At 45.7% G+C, this 19275-nt stretch overlaps 2 protein-coding genes across 3 annotated transcripts; one reads left to right on the top strand and one right to left on the bottom strand.

Annotated features, from left to right (window-relative positions):
* Positions 1-2784: 2784 nt before the first annotated feature.
* On the bottom strand, positions 2785-13072 carry ZBTB2 (zinc finger and BTB domain containing 2). 2 transcript variants are annotated; one of them, XM_058020311.1, is made up of 3 exons: positions 13000-13072; positions 9070-9253; positions 2785-7102 (listed from the first exon to the last, which is right to left on the bottom strand). In XM_058020311.1, the coding sequence occupies exons 2-3, from the start codon at positions 9240-9242 to the stop codon at positions 5740-5742; spliced, it is 1536 nt and encodes a 511-aa protein (XP_057876294.1). In that variant the 5' UTR covers positions 9243-9253; positions 13000-13072; the 3' UTR covers positions 2785-5739. The 2 variants fall into 2 exon arrangements, with proteins under 2 accessions (XP_057876294.1, XP_057876293.1); XM_058020310.1 differs by lacking the exon at positions 13000-13072 and having other exon boundaries at positions 9070-9275.
* On the top strand, positions 11504-13380 carry LOC131081062 (translation initiation factor IF-2). Its single transcript, XM_058019920.1, has 2 exons — positions 11504-12680; positions 12725-13380. Exons 1-2 carry the CDS (start codon positions 11504-11506, stop codon positions 13378-13380), a joined length of 1833 nt encoding a protein of 610 aa, XP_057875903.1.
* Positions 13381-19275: the final 5895 nt, after the last annotated feature.

Below are 19275 nucleotides of genomic sequence, written 5' to 3'. Positions count from 1 at the left end.
CATCAGAAAAGGGGCCCAGATCCACAGCAGCAGAAAATGGCCCAGATCCACAGCAGCTCTGGCTTGCCTCCTGCTTGGTGGCACAAGGGACTGCAGCCTGGTACAAGTGACTGCTTGGCAGGTCTGGTGAGCCTGGAAGACTTTGGAGTGAGCTGCAACAAGCCACAGGAAAGGTACAGACCGGGCTTCCAAGCTGGGAATACAGGAATACACCAGCTCACACCAAAAGCCTTTGGCAGCAGATCCAGCAGAAGCCAGGCTGCTGAGGCTCTCCTGCTTCCCAGGGTGATGGAGGGGACACCTGCAGTGTGAGGCAAAGGAAGGATGAGCACCCTGACCCTCACCCTGGCAACTCTCTTGCTCATAAGCATGTGCTTCAGTCAGTTCCTGAGTTAATGGATGTGTGAATTGTTCAAGAAACACAATGAAAGATCAGACTAATTTGTCAAAAATGGACTGCAGCCTGGTTTGACTTCTACCTAATAAGCTCATGAAATAAATCTTGATTGACAGAGTACATTGCTCTGTGAATTTGAGAGACCCAAATAAACAATGGCAATATATTAAATAATTCACTGCTGAAACTGGAATTGCACAATACAGTAGTAACAAAATAGAATGTGCTTTAACCATGTGGTTGAGAGATTAAGGATAGAAGGAAACAAAGGATTGATCAGGAATCTCCCTTACAAAGCGTCTGAGCTGCTTCAAAATGAGACCTGACACAGTGAGCAGATTGGGTACAGGCGGTGGATCTGTGCTGAGGCATGCTGGAGTGGTGGGTGCCTCCTCCACACTCTGCAGAGCAGTACAGTAAGTGAACATTTGTGTTAACTTTCATTCTGTGGCTCTGCTTCTCTCTTCCCTGAGCAGATTTCCTAAGGTTCCAGGAAGGCTTCAGCTTTGGCCAAGGCAATAGGCACAGGCTGAATATGAGGAAGTCCTGCTGGCAGCTCCTTTGGCACTGGAACACTGGCACTCATTCCTCAAGGAATGACAACAGTCACTGACAGCTGCTCCTAGGCCATGCTGAGCTCTTGCATCTTGGCACACGTGATCTGTTCAAAAGCATGGATGCACCAACATCACAGCACCAGGGCTGTACTGCACAGGAAATGTGCTACGTGGTTTTGGCCAAATTCCATCTAAATATGTCCTTCTTAATGGCAGACTTGATAGGCGACCATATTTAAGGACAGTGAATTCCTCTTATTTCTAGAGATGATCACAGATAATTTGGCAAATGCACATTAATGGTGTTGCAAAAGATTTCTTGCTTCTCTCTATTTTGTTCTACTTTTGGTATGAGTGGGATTTCATTATCCAGTGAGAATGGGCATTTTTACAAATAAAAACAAGTGAACAAAACAAGAGCTGTAGAAGTGGAAACATTCTGTCTCAGAGTAACAGCTGGAGTACCTGAACAGCCAGCCTCCATCACCACTGGTAGTCTGTCACCTAGATTTCATTAACCAAAGTATGCTGCTGTAATTAACAGTGTAACATTTACAGTGTTGAAGTAGGAATCTAATTGGTTTTAAATTTTTTTTAAAGTAACCCAATTACTCCTAATCATTCATAACTATGAAGTATCTTAAAACACTTGTTGATGTTTGGGAAGCAATAAAGAGGAGAATCAATGACAGAACTCCAAAATTAACTTCCTTTTTATGTCTTTACTTTTCAAGATTAAAAGATGTGGAAATACAATCAAGGAAAATTACTTGAACTTGGTCAAGAATTAATCTGATTGATCTTTAAGTGCTTGGGACAAGAATAGCTAAAGAATTGTATTACTCTCCACAAAGGCAAAATATCCAATCAAGGTAATCCTCCAGTTAAGCAGATTGGGAAAAAAATCATTGAGAGACTGTGATGCCAGCAGGTACCAGGTACCACAGCAGCTGCTTGAGTCTAACCAGGTCTCCTTTAAAAAAAGCTGCAAAAGATGTTGCAATGCCAAAGAAATTATTTAAAATAAACAGAATGAAATAGGTTTCTTTTTTTTTTCCTCTTGCAACTCACAAGTTTTTGTGACTGAGGCTGTTACTTTATGGGATTTGGAGCTGAAGAGCCAGCCAGATTTTTTAAACATCAAGACAGCAACTGTAGGCTCTGCAGTGCAAACAGGAGCAATTTTAAGTATCCAATGTTTGTTACACAAGTCTTCTGATAAATTCTCCCTCTGCTGAAGCAGAATGATTATCAGACCAGTGATGGAGAAGATACTCGATGGAAAAATATTGACTGCAATGGACTGCAAACTTCACTTTCAGAAGTGATAATCCTCTATTGGAGCAGAGAGATTTGTAGGTGTTTGGTACTTTTGAAGTCAAGGCAGAGATGTCAAGTGACATGCCTAGGAAATTACCTTGGAAGATATTCCTTTGGAAAAACATGGAGCTGAAGTTCCAGCGCACGGCCTTGAATGATGGCAGATTTTCACCAACTTCTCAGCAGTTCCTGCTAAGATGTCTGCTTTTATTTGGTAGAAAATTCACAACTTCAGCAGGTGAGCAGACTGAATGAGCAATGAGCAGTCACAAATCTCCAAGTAAAACTGAAAACAAGACCCTGGAGTTATCTCTAACTGTAATAATAATTCAGAGGGTTTATAAAAGAAGCTTGAGCAATACTGCATTTGTGCTGCAATTTCCCAAATTCTTGATGCAGCTGTTAACCAGAATTATACTGTTTCTAGTATGTTGTAAAGGAACAAAACTGCTCACGAAGTTGAAAGGCAATGACCTAAATATCCCAATGGAGCATCAGACAATAAAAGGGTATTTAAAAGAAACCATTATCATAGCTCAACACATATTAAAACAGTCTCTTTATTGTGGCTTTTTTTTTTCTCCTTACCTGACAGTGTTATTTCATAAGAATAAATATTAACAGGTGAAAGTATCTCTGCTGAGCCTGCAATTTCACATTCCTTGTAGCAACAGGACCATCATAACCAACTCCTTCCATGGCTGCTTGTTTCCCTGCCCCACCCTGCTCATTCCTGCTGGGCAGCACACCAGCCTGCAAGGCCACTCTGCCCTCCAGAGGAGCTGCCTGCCCGAGTGGGAGTCACCACTTCCCATCTTCTGCACCCTGGGTGCTGCCAGCAGCAACGCTGCCTTCAGTAAGGCTCTTCCCAGCTCATCTCTGTCTCTGCACAATCTGTGAGCTGTTCAAAACCTTCTGCAGAGCAAAAATAAGGAACAAGTTTGACAGAAAAATAGCTTCTTTTAAGACTGGTTGTTTTTTGCTTGAGTCCATTCAACACGTAACCTGGAAAACATCATGATGTCCAAACAGTGGAGAAGTGAGAGCAGGAATAATGTCTCACAATAAATGCTGTGGCCACGTGCACCCTTACACAACCAGCATTCTGGGGAGTTGAGCTGAACTGCTGTACTTTGCCCCACAGCAGAACTGGAGCATTGGATTAAAAAAAAAAAAAAAAAAAAAAAAAGCATCTAAGCAGTAACTAACAGCTGAGGTGGCAGCACCTTTAGCAGCTTCAGTCCTTTTGGAAATGAACTTGTGACTATCCCCTAAACCAAGATATCTCAAAAGCTGATGTTACCCTGAACTAGGAAAGGTTTATTCTTTTGTTTTTCTATTCTCAGAGCATTTTGGACTAAGAAAGATGAAATAAACCCCACATTTAAGGAAATTATACTGGTAGATGAGGATCCTAAAGCTTTAAAATGGGCAGCACTAAAATAATTCTCTAAGGTGTTATTTTTTTACCTCAAAAGACTTCTAAACTTTGAAGTCAATTGATTTTAAACATATTACTCTAATAAAAGAGAGATAATAAAATCAATAGCACTTAGAATAAACTTGACAATAATGGTCACATTATAATAAGCTGGGAAAAAATCTAGTATGTAGAGACTTTTTGTGCTAAATCCACCTCAAGTTTTAGTAAGCTCATTGTTCACCTGTGTGATGGAGGTTCTTAGTCTGATAAACAGAATACACTGCTTGGCTTTTAAACTCATTCAGCAAGAGCTCATCCAGGAAGACCGAACACCAACAACCTTTCACCTTCAACTCAATAAATCATATCCCATTTAATTCAGTTTTTATTCAATGAAATGATGTATAAAAACTTACAAATCTGAGAACTTAACTATACACAAAAAGATGATATTCAGTTTAAACGTATACACAGAGAAGAGCTGTGGTTTGTGACTTGCCCTCTCCCACCCCTCCCCCCAAACGCACACTGTCTCCATTTATGATGGGGCACTTTTTCTGTCCACTTAGACCTTCTGTTGGCCCAGTAATTGCTCAGTGGGCTTCACTGCTGCTGTCAGTTTAGGTTTTTAGGCTACCAGCAAAAAATCTGGGCATCTATATAAAATAATAAAAATCAACAACTTGATTTTTAACACAAAGATGCAGTACTACCATCAGCAGTAACTAAAACTACAGAATTCACCCTTTCAGTTTTTGCAGGCTTTGTCTTGGCTTTCAAAATAACAGGACTCTCATAGAGCAGAATTTCCCAGCCAGCACTACAGATTCATTTTAAAACAACCATGATCACCTGTTGCTATAACACTGCTTTTCCTTCCTCTTAACTCATGCCATTAGACCAAATGAAATCATGGACATTCCTTGCCTGAGTAAGGGAATAAAGCTTTTTCTCTCTCCTTTCATCCAGAATGACTCAAAGCTCTGTATAGCTAACAACACACGCATGTGCTGCACTGATGATGGTGCAGTGCTCACCAGTATGCCACTTCCCTAGTTTCCTTGGTAGCTTGGGTGACAACACTTACCTACTGGCTTCTCTTCAACAGGTCAATAAAAATGCACACAGCTCAGGACATTTCAAATTTGGCTAAAAGCAACCTGTGCAATGACTAGCTTTGTCAAACAACTAAAAGACATTCCAGGCTGAATCTGAGAGCAGACGGCCAGTTACTTAAAAAGGATGTGTGCATTTATTTACCTGTACCAAATATACACACAGACACTTTATATATATATAAATCTTTATACATATACAGTATTTATATATATATATATATAAAGATTGCCATCACATTACTATTACAGCTACTTAAGTCAGAATTTGACTAAGTAACGACTTGGCTTGACTCTGAAACAGATACCCAAAGGCATACTTGAAGGAAAACATATACGGCTAAAAGAAAACCAACACCCTCAGCTCTTTTTAACTCAATGAACAGAGATTCCTGCATTCTTTGAGGAAAAGTTCTGAGGGCTTAGGTTATAACCTTAATCAACTTGCATGCGGACTTGTAAAGAGCACGGTGTTTAATCTGCCAGATCTCAAAATGCCTTCTACCAGGGAAACTAAAATACAAATATCCTTGGCTTACCAAACTGATACTCTGTTTCTCATTACACTCATCATTGTATCTAAATACACTTTTAAGCAATCTAAATTTTGTTTAAAATCTATTAAATTTGGAATAACTAATACTATCAACATAGTTAGCTGGATTGTTTTTTCCACATGTTCCTTTGTATTAAAATCAATTTTGTTGTGGTTTGATGCAAGAGCTTTTTGTTTGTTTTGGTGGGAGAGGCAAAGTCCAATTTCCTTAATGTGCCAGTACAGTTCTGGTTGCTGAAGACAAAGGGTGGGAAGGAGGTTGCTGGAAAAGATGGTAGGGGGGTAAGTGAGGTAAGAGGTAGGGGGAGGAAAAAATTGATTTAATAAAAAATGAGTAAAGAAACTTTAAAAAATTGATATAGGTTTCACATTCAGTCTAACAACACTGCTTCCTGCTCCTTTTTGATGGAGGCTAACACTGCGTTATCAGTCTCTGTGGCTTCTGTGTCCCCACCACTTAACAGAATGGAGCGATCTTCTTCTAGCGTAAAGACAGAGTTTTGATTTTGGCACGAATGTTTGACTACTTCATTGGGAGTTGAAAAAGTTTTGTCACACAAGTTACATTTGTAGGGCTTGTTGGTCTGTACAAGCATGTTGTCCATTTGACTGCCTTCCTCAAAGGTACAGAGCTCCAGAGTCTGTTTATCCACCATGGTGTACGTGTCCATGCTCTGGTTTAGGCACACGTGTCTGGCAGCCTGGTTAGCCCTACAAAAGCTTTTGTCACAAGTGCTGCACTTGAAGGGCTTGCCCGTGTGTATGTACATGTGCTCCCTCCAGTGGCTTTTCTGAATAAATTTGCGACCACAGATGGAACATTCGTATTTCCGTCTCTTTACCTCCCTCTCTTGGTCTGCCTGCTCCAGGTTGTCGATATCTGCGATATCGGAGGGGGGAGGCGTCTCTGACTGCTGCTGCCCATCAATTATTGGGGAGTCTGAGATCTGCTGCAGCTCGCTGTCACTAATCATCCCCGCTTCAGGCACTTCCATGGCATCTTTATCAGCTGTGTTGTTACAAAGAGACAAAGAAATATTACTTTCTCCCTGCTGGCTAGATGTGAAGGGAACTCCCGTGTGGATCTGCAGGTGCTCCCGCAAGCTGCTGCGCAGGTTGAACCGGCGGCCACAGAGGTGACAGGCATAGTATTTTGGGAAGCTTCCATTCCTTTTCATAATGCTTGGCTTGACATGTGCTATTGTGAGAGAGGCAGGCTGCTCATCTGAAGAAGATGCTTCCATATTGGCCTCTTCTCCCGAAGGTGAATTATTACCAGCAGCAGACACCAATTCCGGAGACAGAGAAGATGGCAATGGGTCAGAAGCAGACATATTTGTCCGGGACACTTGTGGCAGATTTGCACCCAACTGCGAGAGCTGTGAGCCGTCAGAAGCCTGCTCTTGGCTCATCCGGGATGTCTGAGGCCGTGGTTCTCGCCCAAGTTTGTCAGTCGCTGACGTAACCTTAGCGGGATGCCTTATCTGGTGATCTGCAATCTGAATGCCATATAATGAAGATGCTAATGGAAAGACTTGATCCGGGTGAGAAAAAGTTCCCTGACTTGCAAGGCTGGCCTCTTGAATTAGTGGATATGCATGCAGAAACTTTATTCCCTGTTCTAGTCGAACTGGGTCAATGAGTTGTGGTGCCATCTTCCCAGTGTACATCAAATGCAAGAGATAACTGAAGATATCTGGCTGTATGTCGGTCGCTTTCAAACGGACACATTCACTGAAAGGTGAAACAAAATTATAAATAAGACATAAGGAAAAGATTTTTTCCCAGTTCTAGGTTATTCAAGCCCTGATAAAAATAGGAGGTTTCTACTTAAATTCAAAAGACAGAATCTGCAATAAATATAAAGGGAAATGCTTTGCTGTGAAAGAGCTAATCTCAGGAGCTACTTGAAAGATGACTTCTTTCCTCAGTGAAGTAACTAGCTTGAAAGCAAAGCTGTCCCATTGCAACCTATACCATTTTAAATTGCTGTTATGTTGTGTAAGTGTGTTGTCACATATATATTATACATATATATATATGTATATACATATACAAAATACACATACATAATATATTTTGTAAACTGCAAAGACATTTTCCCCCTTTTGTTGGCTGGATTCAAACACATCTGTAGCTAAATTACAACCTGCTAGCACGGGACTCTAAATTCACAGTCCAATAAACTTTTCTCAGTATTTAGTCCTGAAAACACCTAATTCATCTGCCACTTGCCAGCTGGGATTCTATGTCCTGCTAGGGTTTACAGCTACAGTTCTGCAAATGTGTGGTATTGTGTTGTCACAAGTGCATTATGATCCAGAAACCATGCAGTACAGAGTGTGAATTCACCCAGAGATCTCATGCAACAGGTGTAGCCCCTGGAATCCAGGTTTCATACACAGCAGAACAGCAGATTTTTTCCTTGAATAGGGAGGGAAAAACAGCAGCACCAGCGGACTGCCTGTTCAGCCTAGCAGTCCCTTGAATTAGAGCACTCAAAGGGAGATGCTTTGGCTATGATCCCCTCTTCAGCCCGGCTGTAACCAACACCACCCTCCAGCTCAGAGTGTGCCCTATGCATCAACCTTTATGATGCTCTGGACTGAGACAGCCACCACTGCTCTAGCTGAGGCTGTATCTCTGTGCAGAAAGTAAGGCAAGGTTCACAGAACAAGAAAGGAAACAGGGAACATCCTGCTGAGATCAGTTAGCTAACATGAGAGGAACTGGGATTCTAATTATTTTTCATAAGTATTTGTAGCTCCTCTATTAGAAAAAAACGTGAATAAACCACAGAAATTCAGAAATGGGCATGATTACGTGCTGTGGTCTGAATGCTCTAACTACAGTAGGCTATCAAGTGGAGGAGGAAATTATAGCCAATTCTTCTGTTTCTTGAGGTGCACCCTTCTTGAGCTCTCTCTGTGACCGCTTCTGAATTCAGATATGTGACTCAAAAGTAAACTTGCAATACTGTCCCTCAAAGATGACAGTGAGCTCTTGATGGGCCATCAAGACTGATAACATCTGCCTGCAGTCCTGTTTCAGAAGTGCAAATGCACTTCTCTCCCAGCAGTTCACTTCTGGCTAAGAACTCTTAGCCAAAGAGTTAAGTGTGAATCACTAACTTTTAGAGTTAGGTCAAGTATTTTGGGAAAAGACCAAAAAATCTTTAAAGTGGTCTCACACTCTTGTGATCTTTTCAATCATCTCCACAATGTAAGCCTGTGGTACAGAAATAATTAAAAAAAAAAAAACACTGAAAGAAAAGTACCCCAAACCCCCTTATTTTCCACCATTACATAGTATTCTATTATTTAATTGACAATAAAATGCAAAGAAATGAAACACATATACCTCTTTTGTAAGTTTATTTCTCAAAATCTCCTAGCAAGTACTTATTGGACTGTATGTAACATTGCACAAATGTCAAGAACAGTGTCAAGACAGAGTAGAAGACAGGGAATGGGGGAAGTAAAGTGCAGCAGAGAAGACAGGATTCTTGAAGTATTCAATTGTAGAAATTAAATTTTCTATGCTTTTTTAAGGATAAAGAACTTGTGCTTAATTATAAAATTAGTGTTAATGAATCACAGTTCAACTTTAATATGTTTGAAAGTGAGGTTCTAATTTGCAGCTAGACTCCCTTAGCTTAGTTAACTGAACAACATTTAAACCGTGAACCTTTTTAGAGTTACCTGGTTTGATGAACAAACAACATCTTGAAGTAGTTGGAGAAAGAAGCGAGGACAGATTTGTGTGCCTTGAAGTAGACATCCCCAATGGCAACTGTGCAGTCACACAGGAAACCGAACTCTCTCTGAGCATTTAGCTGCTGCAGCAGAATAAGTCCATGGTTGGCCAAATCCATTTTTTTATACTCTGAAAAGCAAATGACTTGCATGTAAAACTTTACAGTAGATGCACAGATGCAACAGTAGCTGTGTCATAACAGATATTTTCTCCAATATCCAGATGTCATACTTTAGTAACACGTCTTAATCCCAAGTTACTGTATAAAAGATACCTTACACATAGGCAAGGACTTCTCTTTCATGATGGGAAATGTGATTCACAAAGGTGTGAGTGATTTGCCAAGGCTTAAAGAGCAAAGGAGAACCAGGACCAAATTGTTCTGGAAAGGCATGGTGTGGGTACTTGGATATAGAAATATAAATAGCTAAGGAAGATATATTAACAAGTAGTAAAAACACCGATACAGAGTGGGAAAAAGAAAGTGTTTTGGTTGCCACTTGTCTGCTCAAATAGGAAAACTGATTTTCCTTTCTGATGTCAGTCATTCACCCACACAAGTGGGAGTGACACAACCCAATAAAAGACAAGTTAGATACTTTTAACCTAGAATTTCAGTGTCTCTGTGTATCTTTTACCTAAAAGTTATGAGTCCATCCAGCTGAATCCAAGGCCAGTGTTAAATAACTGAACATTTGTTATGGTTATGCCCTCTCCTGGGAAATACCAGATACATACCTGAATCTTCCCAGGCTCAAACAGTGAATTCATTCTAGGTATTGGCAAGCCCTCTGGACCATCAATACAGGAGGGGTCAACCTTTTCACCTAATAACTATTGATCTATTTATTGAGACCAGCCACAACAGCATTTTTAAGAAGTCTGCATGCCTCATGCCTGCCTAGAAAATCAAGAAACTCAAAGGGAGGGAGGTGCAGTTCTGTCCATGGCTGGCCACTGTCCACCCACCAGGCAGGACAACCAGGGGTGCAATGTGGCACTGACTGAGCCCCCCTAGGCCACTGCCCCTCACACTCCTGGGCACCTCCTGCTACCAGGTGCTGGAGGCTGCCCACAAAGAACTAACTAAGGGCTTTAAATTTCTTCTCAAGGATTCAAGGGCAGTCTTGGAAGCAAAAATTGGTAACTTTGGGGGAAAAAAACACACAGGAAAACACATCAGGACAGTTACCCACGGAAGGATGGATGGATGGATGGATGGATGGATGGATGGATGGATGGATGGATGGATGGATGGATGGATGGATACAGGGCTAGTAAGACCAGCGAGTGGAAACAAACTTAATCAAAGCAAATAGAGCTTTGGGCAAAAGTGAAAGTATGAAGCACTGTAAATCTGTACATAAACATATAAAACAGCAAGAGAAGCCAACAAAATTCCTGGCCATGCAATGCCCAGAACAGAAAGAGAAGGTGAAACTAGAAGTGGATAAAAAAGTTTGTAAAAAGTCTTGGGTGTTTTCCCCTCTAAACTTAACAGCAAGTTACCAGAATTTAAGTCAGGTTTAGACAGTTAGTTTCTTTTATACAGTAAGAGCATGGCTTTTTGGGAAAGAGAACAGAAATATGCCAGTATGTTTAGTCACTGGGGAAGCAAATATTTCTGCTTGCTGGACAGGGAAGAACTCCCTCATATATAAAGGAATAACCAGGACCAAATGCATTCCCTCGCATTCACATGAGATCAGAACGCACTGGAGACAGGGGTGTAAAGACAAAGAAAGAAATACAGTGTAAGATACAGCTGATTTTTTTTCTTACAGTTAATAAGAGAAAAAGAAGTTAGGTTTCAGCTCTCTTTAGTTACATATTCTCCTCCCTCAACTAATGTTTGGATAACTAAGTTTGTACATACAATAGGTTAAGATTCTCTCTCTCCACAAGAGGGAATACTTGCTGTCAGCAGGAACAAAAATCATGTTTGGTGTTATTTAATCCTGCAAGATGCCCCATGTGGGTGATTTACAGAAAACTCGCTAGATTTTTTTTTTACCTTTAATTTTGATTATTAATGTGTTTTACATTTTTAAAATTCAGTCTGGTTTGCACTTGGACAACAAAACTTGCCAAGCAGAGAAACGTCCGATGTGAAGGCACTCGGAGCCAGACAAGCATTCTTTTTAGTTATTACCGTCCTAAGTGTGTTTAGTTTGGAGCTTCACTCTTACCCCGAACAGCAAGCCCTTCCTTAAAGACCTGAATTGAACTTTTAAGAAATGATACATGTGCACAACATTGTGTTTCGCATGTATCTGGATGATACCTAAGCGCTCCAGCTAAAAGCACAGCAGTAATTACACTCTAAGGAAATGACAGGGAGATGAGGAGAGCGAGGAAAGCACTTTGCACATTACAGGCATGCGTGTGCTCAGGAATTTTACCCTGAGCTCAAGGAAGCAGCGATTAACATTGGCCAGGCGGTATTTCAGCGGTGACCGATGCAACAAGCGTGTGAAACACTTCTTGTGCCCTGAGACCCGTGGGGACAGTGCCGCCCTGGCGGGCCCCGCTCTGCCTTTGCAAGTTACCGGATCCGTTCGGCGCTGCCGGAGCCGCCACGCGGGCGGGGCCGAGCCCGTTCGGGCCGGGCGCTCGCTCGGGAGGCCTCGCCGGGACACGGGGGCGGCACCGGCCCAGGATAACACCGGGGGAGCGCCGGTACCGCACCCAGGACTGGGCCGGGCACGGGCAGCCAGCCGGGCTGGCAGGGAGCAGCTCAGGCACGGCGCTTCCCGCTCTGCCCTCGCACACCAGGCAGCGAACCTGGACAGCACCGAGCCCGCGGCGCTGCTCCCGCTCCGACGGCAGAGGGCACCGGCGCGGCCCCGGCCGCTCACGGACGCGCCGCGCCTCCCGCAGCGGCGGCAGGCGCCCGCTCGGCCTTCGCCCTCCGCCCGGGCGGCGGGCGGGGAGCCGGGACGGGCCTTCCGTGCCTCCCACCCCCCCCGCCCCCGGGGCGCTCCCGCCTTCTCCGGGCCGGGGGCGTGTCCGGCCGCGCGCCCGCTCCATGCCCGGAGCACGCTCGGCCCCAGTGCGGGAGCGGACGGCGCGCTCCCATTGGCCGCCGGGGCGGAAGGCCGGGCGGCCGCGCGCCGCTCTCACTGGCTGCGCCCCGCCCCTCCCTCTTCCCGCTGGCCCCGCCCACTCCCCCCGCGCACGCCACGCGCGCACGGACGGGACGGAGACGGCGCGCGAGACGCAGCGCGAGCGGAGCCGCCAGGGCGCGCGAGACGGGAAGAGCCGCCGCCGCCGCCGCCGCCAGGGCCGGCCCATCCCAACCCGCCGGGGGGGGGGCGGGGGACAGGCGGGGCCGCCCCGCCCCGCGCGCGCCGGATCCCGCTGCTGCTGCTGCTGCTGCTGCCGCCGCCACCGCCGCCGGAGGGGGCGGGAGGGAGGCAGCGCGGGCCTCAACCGGCCGAGCCGAGCCCCGCGCCGGGCGGCACCGGCCCCCCCCCGGCCTCCTCCCTCTCTTCCTCTCTTCCTCTCTCTCCGCGACCCACCCACTCCCCTCCGGCTCGGCCCGGCCCTACACTCGGTGCGCACCCATCCCCCCCACCGCGTACCGTGTCCCGGATGGAGCCGACCGGCCCGGCCCGGTCCGGCCCGGTCCGGCGGGGATTCACCGGGCAGTTCCACCTCCCGCCCCGCAAAGCCCCTCGGCCCGCTCGGACCCGGCGGGGCCCGGGGAGCCCCTCACACACAATGCGGAGGTAGGGCCGAGCAGGCCCCGCCGCGCCCCCGCCGCCGCCGCCTCAGCCCGGGCCGCGGCCGGCGCGACGGGGCCGGGCGCACGTGCGGGCGGCGGGGCCGGGCTGCCCCGCGGGGCGGGCGCGGCGCGGCCGGTGCTCGCTCACCTGGGGGGCGTGGGGGCCGCCGGGTGCCGCCGCGCGGGGGCCGCCGCCGTCTCCGCGCCCGGCAGCAGCAACAACGGAGTCAGCGCGGCGGCGGCGGCGGCGGCTTTTCCTGTCCGGTTACGTTCGGGTCACATGACCGGGAGCGGAGCACAGAGGCTGCGGCGAGGAGCCCCCGCCGTGGGGGAGGGGAGGCGGCGAGCGCTGTGGCGGCAGCGGGAGACACCCAGCCCCCGCCCCTCCCTCCGCGCCCGCCCCACCGCCGGCACCGGGAACGGGAGCGGCCCTCCCGCCTTCCGGGCCCCCCCGGGGCAGAGCCGCTGCTCCCCTCCTAGCGAGGCGCGCTGCCCCTTTAAAACTCCCGGGCGGCGGAGGCCGGTGTAGCCCCCCTGCACCCCCTTCTGCCTCCAGCGCTGCGGGATAACGGGGATCGTGGCGGCGTGCGGGGCTGGGATGGGATGGGATGGGACGGGATGGGGCGGTGCTGTGCCGTGCCGTGCCGCGCCGCGCCCGCCGCCGCCTTCCCGGCGCCCGTCCGGCCTCGCCGTGGCGGCAGAGGCTGCTCGGTGCCGCCACCGGGGGGCCCCGAGCGGCTCCGGCCGGGCGGTGCTTGGCGGCGGGTGTGGGATGGAGCGATGGATGCCGGCGGGTGCTGCCCTGGCTGCCGGGGAGGAGTGACGGGCGCAGGTGCGTCCCGGCGCTTCCCGCGGAGTCGCCGGGGATGTGGGAGACGGGGACGGGCCGGCAGCGGCGGGACGCGGTGTCCCGGGCCCATCGGGCACGAACTCTGAGAGCCGGTGCCCTCCTCCGCGTCACCCTGGCTGCTGTCCAGGTGTCATTTATAGCGAGTTCTCGCTCCGGTGCGTCGGGAAGTGGCGGCGTGCGACCGGTGTCTGTGAAACTGCCCTGGGCACGCCGTGGCTGAGCTGTCAGATGGGAGGTTACAAGTTCAGTTGTCAAAAAGAGTGATTGAGAGTACGAACGTGGAAAGGTTGGGTCTGCTGGCAGTCTGTTTAGCTGGATGCAGGTTTTTTGAAGGGGATACTCTTAACTTGCCTTTTTAAGGGATGATATAGCTGCTGTATGTAAAAATCACATCTGCAACTTCCCGCAGTGGCAGATCTGGTTGTGGTGGAGTGCAGAGGGAGAGTGGCTGTAGCAAGGCCTTATTTTGTCCAAATCCAAGGCGTGCTGTAGAATAATACATGAATGCTTATAAAACAGCATAAAGAAATACACCAGCAGACATACCTGGAAAAAATTGTCAGTCGTGCAGAAGTTACTAAGCCAGAGCTGTTAGCGTGGAGCAGGGATGCCGTTTTCTACAAGGGGCTGGGAGGCCCTTGGATGTGATTTCTCCAGGCAGGGAATCAGTCCAGGGACAGCCTGGATACATCTGGTAAGCAGAGCAGCGCCATGGACCAAACCATTTTCAGAGAGAAACTTTGTTGTTGAGTACCTTGCGGGAAGATGTTTGGCCAGCAATAGGTGAAGGGGGTTCCTTTGCACCCCCTGCCCTGGAGCCCTGCTCCTGCTGCCCTCCAGTGTGCTTTTTGTTGTTCATGGCATACAGCATATGCTGCAATGCCAACGGTCTGAATTAGGTCCAGATGATTATTACCTTTTTTAGGGTACTTATTTAAGGCAGCATTTAGGGGCCTAGCTGTGCCTGGGCTGTTGTTTCCATGGTAATTAAATAAGATATACTATGGAAAAAAAGGCCCAAACTTTGAACTTTGCATCTTGACAGCAGGTGTGCTGATGGGGAGGAGAAGTCTTGTATCTTGTCTGGTTTGTAGATCCACAGATGATTGCAGCCATCCCAGACTGTTGTAACTTCTATGGGATCTAAATTGATAAAGGATTAGACCAGTTTTATGTGTCTGACTAAGCCATCTCCACTGAAATTAATGGATGTCTTGCTAGGCACAGCTTGAGTCTTTGCATCAAATAGCTCATGAATATTAATTTATTTACTCAGCTTAAACTGCATTTGAAAAGTGCAGGTTTTTAAGACTAGTGAAGTCTTAAAAACTTTAAAACTTCACTTAAAAACCCAACAAACCAATCCCAAAACCCAACAACTTTTAATTTTAATGGAGCTGAAAGCTGTCTGCTGCTGCTCCAGTACTTAGAATCTGAACAGAACCTAATCTTTAAGACCCATCTCGAATAGCTGAGATCTTAAAAACTTGTCCATTGTAGTTCAGCACAACTCTCTGAGTTCTGCCATGTGAGCATGTGTCAGAAAGTTTATAGAGTGTATTTAACCAGTCTACTTGGCAATTTTTTCCCCTGAATGGTTTCCCTTGCATTTCAGTTTTGCAAGCTAAATACAAAGTAAAGAGAGTAGATGGGCATTTGAACTCAAGTTGCTTAGTGGTTTGATGATCTATCTCATTCTACTGGAAGATATTGAAAAAGTGATATCATTTTTAATTTAACTGAGTGGGCTACTTAGTAAAACCAGTGTGTTTCTGGCAGATATCTGGCAGGCTTTTTGACCTCTTTTTCTCTTCTGTGCTGCACTTGCTTACTTGTGTGTTGGCATTTGTGTGGGATTCTCCTCTGTGCTGTCTCTGAAACTGGAGAAAAATTAACTTAGCTATGGTTTATTTGTATTATTAACAGCTCATAATTCAGCTGTAAATCACCTTTATTTGGACTGAAATACTTGAATCCAGCAATAATGCAGTTTCTAATCCTGTTGGATTCTAGGCCTGTTGGAATCTGTAGGAAGATGGCTGTGTTGAGTGTAATGTTGCCAAACTTCAGACCCTCAGTACTGACTGTCACCTGAGACGTGTCACCTGTGTCGCAAGGAGTGATAAGCATTCACCTGATGAATTTGGGACACTCAGCTTATCATGTGAATCTAAAATATTATTCTATCTCTTCTTCAGATTTTTGGATTTGTTTGTTTCCTAGGTTACAATCCATGCACCTGATAGTGTAATCAAAATGTATCCATGTCTCATCAAGTGGCATTACTGAGCTTTTAGTTTTTATGTTCCGGCTTTTCCTCTTGAGTTTCTAGAGTACTTGATTAGGATTTCTTTCCCACTTTTATGACTTTTTGAAAGGATTGTTCAGACAGTGCTACACACATCTGAGCACATTCTTAGTTAGGTGTGATGCTGTTGATGATAGGATGAGTCCCTAGGTTTTGGGTTTTACTTCAGTCTGCACATACTTGGATTAGAGGCAGCATTTTGTCTGATAAGATCATATTTTACATTGTAAATGAGCATGCTGCTGATGATATAAGTGTTAATAGGATGATGGAAGTGTCTGCTAATCTGAGTAAAGTCACTTGAACCGTGGGAGGAACTTGATCAAGTCTCAAGTCCTGTAAGTGTGTCTTCTTGGATGAGTTCAGTTGACATCTGGAGTGGAATAGCAGATTTTTTTTATTGCTATAGTCAAAACCTCACCAGCTCTAGTGATGTCAATTAGGCTCAAAGTGCTAAGATTTTTTTGTGAGTTTTCAAATTTCTCAGCATTTCTGAACAGTAACAGAGCACAGTTGCTGTTCTGAAGAGCTCTTTGCTCACTGCTCCCTGCAGCACTGCTGACACACTCCCAGAGGAGTAGAAGCCATGGAGATCTGTGAGTTGCATGTCCTAGGCAATGCGTGGGAATTGTTCCCTGAAGATGTGGGACCCTATTTCACATGGGTACAACTCTAGTAAACCAAGAGTTTATGCCAATGCTGTAAATCTGTTTTATTAGCACAGCTGCCATTTCTAACACTTCCACTTTGGATTTATGCTGCTGAGAAGGCTTGGTGGCAAGTTGTAACAGCTGCAATAGCTTCTTCCTAGAACACTGTACCTCTGAGTCTCCAATCTTTTCATCCAGGACTCTCTCCTCCCCGTTAGAATTGTGCACATAGCTTGTCCAAGTCTCACCTATCTTTCAGACAGCATTGTAGGAATGTAAAAGTGATCCCTGGGAAAACTGATGTATGGGCCCAGCAGCAGTAGTGCAATGGCTCTGCTTTTTTTTGCCTTGGCTTCTGTACTCTTCCTTGTCTTGCTGTTGGGATATGTTTGTGATAGGTGAGTGCTCATCCCCAAGGAGATCTGAGCTTTCACATTTTTGTTGCCAGTAGGTTTGGTGGTCTGACAGGTGAAGGAGATCCATGGTGTGGGAGCCACCTTTTGTGTAGGCTGTATGAGGTGAAAAGATGAAGAAATGGATCTTTGTTGTTCTGTAGGCTAAGCTAGTTTTCTGGTATTGGGATATTAGGAATTGTTTCTACACCTAGTGAACAAAACTAGTTGAGTAGCTGCAATTTAGACCAGGGTAAATAATTATAACCACCCATTTGTCAGTACAATGTATGCCATTTAAGGAAATAGTTTAACTGTGTGTATAGTTTTTCTTGTTAGGAAACTCCTCTCTGTCAGAAATTTTTAGTGTAACCCCACTGACACAGTTCTTGCAGAGCAATCAGCCGTCTATTTTCTGCCTTTGGCTTAGTCCAAAATGAGCCTTTTACATTGGCCCTGCCCACTTTTAACAGGTAAAACCAAACATGACAATGTCCTCTTGGCTGGAGCGACATTTTTAGTGGAGATTGCCTATAAGGTTACAGCAATATATGTACTTGAATGTGTTGTTTTCCTTAGGAAAAAAAAGATTCAAACTGCAGTGGTTTCTAAGTGCATTTTTATGCCCATGCAGGTGAGGTGTTCCAGAGGAAGCAGCTCCCAATGACAGAGCTCCAGGGAGGTGTGTGCATGCATCCAGCAAGCAGAGCTGATGTGAACAGCACAGCAGAGAACAGAGATTGACTCTGTAGCTGAGTGCTGTCACCCCAGAAAAACAGGTCTGGAATTGAGTCATAGCTCTCAGCATTCCTTGCTGTTTTACAAATAGCTACTCTGGTGACAACTTCCCAGCAGATGTGCCAAAGAAAATCGTGTGTAAGTTATCCTTTATCTTATGTGACAGAAAAAGCACAGATAGAAGCAGTTGGCACAGTTGAGATCCTTATAAAGAATGGTCTAACAAGGCTCATATAAACAGATTTTTACCGTTCAGTCTTAATTTTTTTTAAAAAGGTCAACATTTCAGAGTTCTGGGTATTTTAGGATTCCTCTCTGGTTTTCCTTGCATATTCTGTATTTATTGCTATTGCATCCTTTTTTTCCCTCAAGTGACCCTTACTGGTTAGAGCAGACCCATTTTGATGAAGACTCAAACTGTGCAAACTATGGTGATGATGGTTGTTTTCAGTTGCACCAGGAGACCATGGGGTGGGTGAGGCAGGCAAAAGATGGGTGTGTTCTCACAAATAAGGCAGTTTTGTGTTGCTTCTGGAGCTTGAATCTCATCCTGCCTGTGCCATAAAACTTCCCCCTGGTGGGGCCATGTGTACATGTGCATGGGCTCCCCAGGGTATCTCTGGCTTGAAGCAGAAGCAGGGAGTGCAGGCAGGGAGAGTTTCCCACGTGCTGTGTGGTCGCAGAGGGCTCTACTCCCTGGTATACCATGCAGTGAAAGCTCAAGTTACATTCTTGGTGAATTCAATTCCCAGCTTGGTTCTCTATGTGTAATATACCAAGAGGATTCTCCATAGAGTTAGCTGCTAATACAAAAGCCCCTCATGCTTGGCTGCAGCTGCCCGTGTGTACCCCACAAAAAAACAGATATAAACTTTTAAAGGTCTGTTCAGGCTTAACTGAAGCTTTTGCATTTTTTTAAAAAGTGTGACTAGCCACTCAATGGAGTAAGCACGGTTGAGGGCTTGGCAAGAAGTACAGTATGACTTTATGCCTGTGATTTTATGTGCCAAGATAAACTGATTTACAGTTTCAAAAGTAACTGCACTTCTTTTGTTTTGAGGTGTTAGTAATTCTTACAGTCCTGAGAGAGAATACTTCAGATGATCAAGCCTAGACACTTTATGCTTTTAAAGAGCATTTAGAAGTCCTCCAATGACTTTGTTAAAACCACTTTTACTGATGCAGTTGGTCTGCATATTTACATTTTAGCAATTTAGTTGAAACACTGAAACATTAAATGTGAGATGAATGGGAAGTAATGTCCTTGAGTGTAGGTATTACCTCAAAGCGGGGGAGGGAGAAGCCTGAAAAATATTTGCTGGAAAAATTAGAATTAAAATGTAACCTAACTCTCTGTTATTAATTTTAAGTGGTGCTTGCTAAATTTTCCTGCTGCATTAAAGATGTAATGTTCTGTTTCTCAACAACACTGTGTAAGTCAGGCTATGGATGCCGAGCAGTTCCACAGTGACAAGTATTTGTCACC

The sequence above is a fragment of the Melospiza georgiana genome, chromosome 3 (genome assembly GCF_028018845.1).
Source record: "Melospiza georgiana isolate bMelGeo1 chromosome 3, bMelGeo1.pri, whole genome shotgun sequence".
Lineage (NCBI taxonomy): Eukaryota > Metazoa > Chordata > Aves > Passeriformes > Passerellidae > Melospiza > Melospiza georgiana.
Note: the sequence above shows the minus strand (reverse complement) of the source record. Positions and strands in the feature narration are given on the sequence as shown.